The 9,230-nt window shown below is 40.9% G+C and overlaps 1 protein-coding gene across 1 annotated transcript; it reads left to right on the forward strand.

The window, feature by feature from the left end:
* The first annotated feature begins 338 nt into the window (after nt 1-338).
* Nucleotides 339-3,206, forward strand: LOC143260168 (uncharacterized). The gene is made up of 4 exons (XM_076524884.1): nt 339-1,604; nt 1,819-1,949; nt 2,033-2,380; nt 3,200-3,206. The coding sequence occupies exons 1-4, from the start codon at nt 375-377 to the stop codon at nt 3,204-3,206; spliced, it is 1,716 nt and encodes a 571-aa protein (XP_076380999.1). The 5' UTR covers nt 339-374.
* Nucleotides 3,207-9,230: the final 6,024 nt, after the last annotated feature.

The following is a 9,230-nucleotide window of genomic DNA, read 5'->3' on the forward strand; positions in this document are numbered from 1 at the left end:
AGATATCCGACGTCGACTATTGTCACGCGAACGAAGTTTGGTCACGTTTCGGTATACAAACGTTAGGACAGTACAGCGACTTGTACTTGAAATTGGATGTGTTGTTGTTGGCCGACGTGTTTGAAAATTTTCGCGAAAAGTCGCTCGAGAATTATAAACTCGATCCAGCGCACTATTATACGTTGCCCGGTTTCGCGTGGGACGCGATGCTAAAATTGACGAAGATCAAGTTGGAATTGTTCACCGACGTTGACATGCTTTTGTTCGTGGAGCGGGGAATACGAGGTGGGTTGAGTCAATGTTCGCATCGCTACGCGCGCGCGAATAACAAGTATATGTCGACGTACGATTCGGCCGAACCGTCCAGCTATCTGATGTATTTCGATGTTAATAATTTGTATGGCTGGGCCATGTCGCAGCCTTTGCCGCACAGGGGTTTCCAATGGGTTGACGATACGAGTAATTTCAACATCGATTCCGTGCCGATCGACAGTCCCGTCGGGTACATTTTAGAGGTCGACTTAGAGTATCCTCAGGAAATTCATGATGCTCACGCGGATCTTCCATTTTGCCCGATTCACGAGGTTGGGGCGTTGCAAAAGAAACTGTTGACAACGCTTAGCCATAAGAATCGTTACGTTCTCCATTATCGATACCTCCAGCAATGTTTGAGGTATAATTTAAAATTAAAGAAAATTCATCGGATACTGAAGTTTGAACAATCATGTTGGTTACGCCGTTACATAGATTTAAATACGAGGTTGCGCGCCAACGCAAACAATGACTTCTCGAAGAATCTGTTCAAACTGATGAACAATGCAGTGTTTGGAAAAACGATGGAAAACGTTCGAAATCATGTAAACGTAAAGTTGCTCTCGCGATGGAGCGGTCGATACGGTGCTGGGCGTTTAATAGCTCGACCAAATTTCCATAGCTGTACTGTATTCTCCGAGGATTTTGTCGCAGTTCAAATGAACCAGCTTTCTATTAAATTTTATAAACCTATTTACATAGGCATGTCAGTGTTGGACATATCTAAATTACATTTGTATGATTTTCATTATGGCTACATGCTTCCAAATTTTCAAGAAAGATGCAGGATTTTGTACACGGATACGGACAGTTTAATTTATCAGATTATTTGCGACGACGCGTACGAGATGATAAAACGTGACATTCACCGATACGATACTTCCAATTATGACAGAAATAACGTGTACGGCGTTCCGATCGCGAATAATAAAGTATTAGGATTAATGAAGGACGAGAACGGAGGTAAAATCATGACAGAGTTTGTGGGTCTTCGCTCGAAAATGTATGCTATTCGGGTACAAGACAAAGACGATGTAAAAAAGATTAAAGGAATTAAGACTAACGTGACGATTAAAAATATAACTTTCGACGACTATTTAGCATGTCTTCACGATCATTTAGAAAAATCAGTTTGCGTTAAATTGATAATGTCTATACAACATCAAGTGTATTCAGTATCACAGAGTAAATTAGCATTGAGTCCATACGATGATAAACGATACATTTTAAACAATTCGATCGAAACCCTTCCTTGGGAACATTATAAAATCGCGAAAGGGGGAGAGGGGGAGGCAGGAGGGAGAGGGAGTGGGGGGGAATTAGAAAAAATAAAAGTGGTTATATAATTTCATCGATGTTTCGAATCCCGTGTTGCGCGCGCGCGTGTTCACTTTTATTTGTAAGCGGAAAAGGTGCGTATACGCTCCTTGTATTGTTATCTTGCGTGTAAGAAGGGAGGAAAATGGTAGGGGAATTGTATATATAAGCATTTGGCATTGCGTACAGCGAGTAGTGCGTTCTACAGATTACTTTCTTATAGCGCAGTTGTTCTTCAGTATTATAATATTCACAATGTCAAATCAAACCAATAATTTTTTACATAAAAATGGATCTCACAACGATTATAAAAATTATGGGTAAGTAAAAGAAAGTTTGAAGGGAATAAAATGTTCCTTTTATGAAAGAAGAAAAAAAATATTGTATGTTATTTCTTTTATAGATACTCCATTTCGATGATACGGTCGTTTCAACAGTCGCAACCCCAGTCGCAGCAGAAGCAGTTGCAGATACCGCGCAACGCACGAATCTTGGGTAGAAGATACTCCATAGCCGGCAATTATTTCAAGTTCCTTGAAATTTGTGTACGCGTGGATGAAAATTTGCGCGTCGAGTTTGTCTTGGGGGACAATCGTGGAACAGAGATTTCTTTTTCAATGGCTACGTGGAAACTGCTGGTGAAAACTAGAGATTATATTCACAATTACTTCGACGCGGACAAGAAGGAAAAACAAATTCATGAGACTTTATCGTTACAAATTGTTAATTTTAATGGAATGAGTCTAATCAAGTTGTTCGATTCTCAAGCATCGATTTATGTTACGAAAGAGACGATGGATAATTTGTACAAATTAGAGTTATGTATGGATCATATGTATTCATGGTTATTAGAAAATATTCCAGAAATTCAGGATAGATTAGCGAAGCTCGTTGACATTGTAAAAAACTCCAATAACGAGCAGAATTATGCGACCGTAATTTTTACAAACGAATTGTTCGAACGAAATTGTCTGATCGATTGCGAATTGTTAGCTTTATGTTTAGATCTAATCGTATCGAAAGCGAATCGTTGAACTTGTGTGCGTGTGGGGGGAATTAATTAGTATTAATGTAAAAAGCATTTATGTATTTTTTCATGTTTATTAGAGAAACAAAAATAAACATTACATTATACAATTAAAGTACAGATGATTTCTTTATCCAAGAGTTATGTGACGAATCCAGCCCCAACCATTTCACATATATTTCATTTCCTTTTCGACGCAATACTTTTTCTACTAAATACACGTCGGCATATTTGGTAGCGCGTATCTCGTATTCGTAAAATCCTCCAGCGATAGGTTTGTTCTGCAAATCAACCAAAAGATACGTGACGGGGTTCGTTCGTTTCACCGTCGCGATCTTAAATACTTCCGTTGACCAGTTCGGTGTGTATCCTTTGTTGAATACGGTTTTGAACTTGCTGATGCGCACATAGTCGCCAACTTTGAATTTCGCAGGACCGGCGATCTTGACGTTGCTGTACACGGTAGATAAAAGATACTTCTCATTTTTATGATTCACGTTTGCAGGTCGCATACGAATGGTGCGATGTTTTTGATTATTGTAGTCCTTAATCAACGTGGGTAGCTCGTCGATCCAACGATATTTTCTGCTCAACGAGAAAAATTTCCACATGTTGTTCTTCAATGTACGATTGAATCGTTCGACTATGGACGCTTTCATAGTGCTGAATGTGGAATAGTGGTTGATGTTACGTTTCTTCAGATATTCTTGAAAATCTTTATTGTAGAATTCTTTCCCCATATCGGTTTGCAAATTGTTCGGTATTCGGCCATCTTTTTTCAACACCGACGCGAAAGCTTTGCACACATCGTCAGCATTTTTGCTTTTTAAAGGAACGGCCCAGGCATACTTGCTGAATGTATCGATTATCGTAAGAATATATCGATGTCTTCGATTCTCTCTTGCGTACGGTTGAACTTCAACGATATCAGCTTGCCAGAGATCGTCGAGTCCTCGCGTAACCACTCGCCTCCGTCGGAAGTAACGTCTCGCCGGAGCATGCAGTTCATTCACCAAGTTCACTTTATCGCCGCTCATGATTTCGCCTTGTCAGTCTGCGGTCGCTCGAAATTAAGATACGCTAATTTAATTATCCTTGCGTTGACCGCTGCCGCGCTCTCTTTTGCGTTATCGATGAATCTGCGATCGCTTGAAATTAAGATACGCTAATTTAATTATCCTTGCGTTCTCGGAGTTTTTTCGATCGCTGTCGCGTCCTCTTTTGCGTTATCGATGGACTTTTCAGCTATTGACGTTTTTTGCGTTATCGGAATCTCTTCTGTGGTTGCTGCTACCGCTACAGTCAACAAGTCTCTGAAACGAAGTCTCATACGAGAATCCAATTCCTCGAAAGCGACGCGCACACTGTATTGCTGCTGTTCTTCGATACGTCGCATTTGTCCGTATATTTCGGTAAATTTCTCTAATAAAGATTTATGTAACTGTTCGAATTTCGCGACTATGTTCCCTTCTCCAGTCAGCTCGAGTAATCTCTTGTACATAGCAGTATTAAGCCTTTCGAACCTCTCATCCAATTCCTTGCCAGTTTCAAAACCGCCTACTGTAAATTTATTTTGCAGTTCGTCTACGAGTAATTCAAGTTGCGCCAACTTTCCCTGATTCGCTTTGCCAGTGCTCGTAATTTCCTCCAAGTTGCGGATTTTATTTGATATGTGATTTTCAAGGTTATCAATCTTTTTCGGCCAGTTGCTGTTAACTTTGTGTTCCACACTTGCAAGTTTGTGCTCGATGTTGCCAGCAAATTTCACAACGGCATTCAATTTTTCTCGATCCACGATACCCTCAGCTTTCATTATTTCGAACAACTTATCCTCGAGCTCGACAAATCTTTGACGTAGCTTTTCATTGATACTTTTATTATTCTGCTCGATGCACGTTTTAACATGTTTCTTCAGATTCTCGTGATTGGATTCGTCGTTTGTCACGAATTTTTGGAGAGTTTCGACCGCGCGTTTCATCGAGTGAACATCGTCGATAGTTTCATACAGGTCGTACGTAAATGTTTTTTTCAACGAATCGATCGCGTCGTCAACGTAACTTTTTGTTGCCGAGTCGCTGGCGAAAACCGGAGTTGCCAAATATCGAATAATTCGAGATTTTGCATCGAAAAATTCGTTGTCACTGTTCAAAATTACCGCCCTCTCGTTGATAACGTTGTCGACATACTTCTTCGTGTTAATAGGAACTTTTATACTTTCTATAGGTAGACCCAATGCATCGAACTCGTCATTCTCGTCCGATACGTGTAGAACGTATTTTCTTATCGTATTTATCAGATCGAACATAAATCTATTGAAACTCTTCGTGTTGATTGAATTGTCCTTGTGATGTTCATGTGTCGTGTCTATATTCGCAACGATGTCTTGAATAGTCTGCTTTAGCGAATCACGAGACGATGATTTCTTGCTGCTGCTGCTGTTACGCATCGTTGCTGCTGCTGCTGCTCCAATTTCTTTCGACAATCGATGTTTTACCACCGTAATCACCAGCAAAAATGATGCAATCGTTGCAAAAGCATGTTATTTATAGAACTTGAGGCATTCCTCGGCAACTAATTTCTTCATTTTACCACGAAAACTTTCCTCAAAGATTTGTAGTTGGTTACCGATTGAGCTGTCCGTTTCATCTTTCATATTCTGTTTTAACGCTTCAACCTTTTGCTCCAATACCGAAAATACGTTATCAATTTTCACATTAATTTCATCGTTATCTGAATCAATTGATTTAATTTTCTGATCACTGTCGTATTGAAAATTATATATTTTAGCCAGCACTTTATTCCTCCATTTTTCATTAGTCTGCTCCATATCTTTCGTTAGTTTCTCGTTAGCCGTTATTTTATCCATGAGTTCGGATTTCCATTTCGCACTAGTCTCTTTGGCATCCTTCGCCAACTTTTCGTTAGCCGTTATTTTACCCACGAGTTCGGATTTCCATTTCGCACTAGTCTGTTTAGCATCCTTCGCCAACTTTTCGTTAGCCGTTATTTTACCCACGAGTTCGGATTTCCACTTCGCACTAGTCTGTTTAGCATCCTTCGCCAACTTTTCGCTAGCCGTTATTTTACCCACGAGTTCGGAATGCATTTTAGGCTAGTCTGTTTGGCATCCTTCGCCAACTTTTCGCTAGCCGTTATTTTACCCACGAGTTCGGACTTGCATTTTAGGCTAGTCTGTTTGGCATCCTTCGCCAACTTTTCGTTAGCCGTTATTTTATCCATGAGTTCAGACTTGTATTTTACACCGGTCTGTTCGACACCCTTCGTCATTTTTTCATTAGCCGTTATTTTATCCATGAGTTCGGACTTGTATTTTACACCGGCCTGTTCGACACCCTTTGTCATTTTTTCGTTAGCTATTATTTTTCTACGAAGCTCGTCGTCGCCTTTTTTCGATACATCGTCAACGTACGATCTAGTGGCCGCGTCATCGTTTTGAAGCGGTTCCGCCAAATGTTTGATCCTCTTGTTTCGAGCTGTGTACGATTCCGTTGAGAAGCACATCGCATTATTCTGCATGTACTCGTGAAGCGATGACGTGACTGTATCGTCGCCTATCTTTGAAACGCGATCGACGTACAGTTTGGTGGCCGCGTCATCGTTCGTCGTAGGATTTGCGACACGAGCGATCTTAGCGCCTCGCGCATCGTACAAATTGCCGATCGAGCATATGGCATTGTTGTGTACATAATTTTTACATATCGAATAAAAAGTTGAAATATCTGCCAATATTTTCGACTCAGGCGTACTATGTTTATACAACGTATCAAATTTATTAATTTTTTTCGTTTCTCGGTTTAGTTGTTTTCTTCTCCTTTGTTGTTCTTCTTCTTCTTCTTCTTTAACACCAACAACTCGAGTAGATCTTGCTGTTGCTCGATCTGTTGTATTTGTCGACAAATATCGTCGAGTCTGAACTCAATATTTTTAAATCTGTCCTCCCAATTTTCATCTACGGATAACGTTTGATTGGTTTCGCAGCAATTCCAACGGATACTCATTTTATCGAACCATTTGATAAATTTACCAACAGGCATTTCATTCGTCACTAACTTAATAAATATTCGAGCAATTTAATTTATTATCAATCCAGGTTCGCGAAGTTCTTCGATTATGGATGTTATTTCATTGTTGTGGTTGGTATGGCCAGCATTTTTCGATGCAATCAACAATTTCAAACGATCTACCAGCTCATTTGGGTCATCCCAATGCACATAATCGACCGGATTGTTGGTTACACGCATCATCGTCGTTGGAATATTTATACCTTTTCCACGTAATGCTGAGAACATTGGTCCTATAATAGTTTTGTACTTGTAGCCCTTGTTTCCCATTATCTGATTACCACGTCGGTGCGCATGCGTAGCGATGAGAATGTTTCTATAAATTTCCTTATCATTCTCGGTGTACAGGTTCTCGTTGGGTATTCCTTTAAATGTCAATTCGTAGAGACCTGGAGTTCCTCTGTACCTAATTTTATTAATAACAATATCATCGTTGCTTTCCACATCGAACGCAACGTTTCCAAGCATCAGTTTGTTGTTATGAAAATACACTCCGTACACATTGTCCTGACTTTTCGGCGGCCCGCTAAAGAAATTTCTCAAGTATTCGCTCGCTAAAGGTCCAAGATTACTGAACAAATGCTCGTATTCGTCGCGATGCTTTTCAGGACTTCTCAAAATATTTCGCACCGATGATTTCAACGATGTTGCAGCCGTTGGAGATGATTCGAAAGCTACCTCCCGATGCATTGAAGGTGTTGGTTCGAGCACCATATTGGTGTTCGCATCATCGTCGTCGTCGTCGTCGTCGTCGTCGTCGTCATCGTCAACATAGTCGGCGTCATCGCTGACACCGATGGGGGAATATACTTTATTCTTCTTCTTCTTGTTTTTCAAATGCATCCTTGGAGTTAATGCCGCTTCATCGTGTGTCCTCTTTTTCTTAATAAATTCTCTCTCCACTTTCTTCTTCTTCTTCTTCACAGAGAACAGCGACTGCTGTGTTTGCAAATCCAACGATCGGCCAGCATTTGATGTATTATCTTTCGCTTCCGTAGCTGTATCTTGAACCAGCTGTTTCAACGGTTCCACGATTGGACGTAAATTCGTCTCAATGTTAGACTGTACATCCATTTTCCCAACTTTCAAGGCTAAACTCTTTTTACGTATGACGTCACTGGTCTTAGCTATTTCCTTAACGATGGCAGCTCGCAGGTTTTTCTTTGACGGACGCATATCGAATGGGAGCACGATGTGACACCGACACCTCTTACCGTCCAAATGAGCTGGATCACAGCACGACGAATTCGTTAAATCCGCGTCTGTAACGTCCTCGGTTCACAGGGCTGTCTTTGTCGATTACAAGGAATTCATACTTGTTTCGCCAACACCTTGAACAAACTGCGTTGAAACTTTCGAACGACATATCAGTATTCACATGATCCTGATGAACGTGTCGCAGATTCATGGCATCTTGATTGAATAGAATCAATAGATTGGCATTGTCGCGAATCAAATGTTTGGGTATTCTCGCGTATGATTGCGACAGATAGAAACAATCGACGTGCGAATGTCTGCCCATCGCGAAATATTCTCTCATAACGTCCTGTTCATCACAAGCAACGTCGTCGAAGATAAATATCAAATTCGGTCGAGCATCCGCCGGGGGAATCACGTCCGCGTTGTCCGAATAGGCAAAGTAACCTACGTCCTTGCCCACGTGCGAGAACAAGTTGTTCAAGTATTGATATTTTGGTTGACGTAACGATTTCGAATACACATACACATTTGCGAATCGCAGTCCATTCGAACTTTCCAACAGGCTAATCATGACGTTCGTTTTACCACATCCTGACGGGCCGCTTATCACGCATCGTATAGTACTCGGTAGCAATGCCCATGCTTCCGAATTATCTCATCATGGTCATCGAACGTGCGGTAGGTCGGAACCCGGATATTCAAGCACTGTCGTACGAAACGCATGCTCTCTCTCGACTGTCTTTTGTTATGCTAAATTTTCTTCTCGAACAATAAGGTATTTATACGAGAACTCAAGCATCATAGATATCAGTCTTCTCGTATTCAAATGATAGAGCACATCTCCATGTAACTAACGCACGTACATTTTTTTTTGTTCATTATCAATCAAAGAATTTTTGACATAACAGCTTCATATACCGCCACAGACTGGCAAGAAACAGCTCTGTATACCGCTACAGACTGGTAAGAAACAGCTCTGTATACCGCTACAGACTGGTATAAACAGCTCTGTATACCGCTACAGACTGGTATAAACAGCTCTGTATACCGCTACAGACTGGTATAAACAGCTCTGTATACTGCTACAGACTGGTATAAACAGCTCTGTATACCGTTACGGACTGGTAAAAGACATTCCCTGACAAGATTAGGTATGGGTCTGATAAGGAAGAAGGGTCGACGAGCGGTTAAGGGGAAGAAGAAGAAGAAGAATTACAGTAGCTACAATATTGGAAGAATTCTACCAATTGCCAAACGGGGCATTGTCAGGCGGTACTGCTGCAGTGGCTAAA

The sequence above is a fragment of the Megalopta genalis genome, chromosome 10, assembly GCF_051020955.1.
Source record: "Megalopta genalis isolate 19385.01 chromosome 10, iyMegGena1_principal, whole genome shotgun sequence".
NCBI lineage: Eukaryota > Metazoa > Arthropoda > Insecta > Hymenoptera > Halictidae > Megalopta > Megalopta genalis.

Bases quoted from the DNA above. Each gene is read 5' to 3' on its own strand.
- LOC143260168 (XM_076524884.1), top strand. From the start codon at position 375: ATGTATTTCGATGTTAATAATTTGTATGGCTGGGCCATGTCGCAGCCT. The intron at 1,605-1,818 runs GCAGGAGGGAGA...CATTGCGTACAG, and splicing joins CGAAAGGGGGAGAGGGGGAG to CGAGTAGTGCGTTCTACAGA. The intron at 1,950-2,032 runs GTAAGTAAAAGA...TTTCTTTTATAG, and splicing joins AACGATTATAAAAATTATGG to ATACTCCATTTCGATGATAC.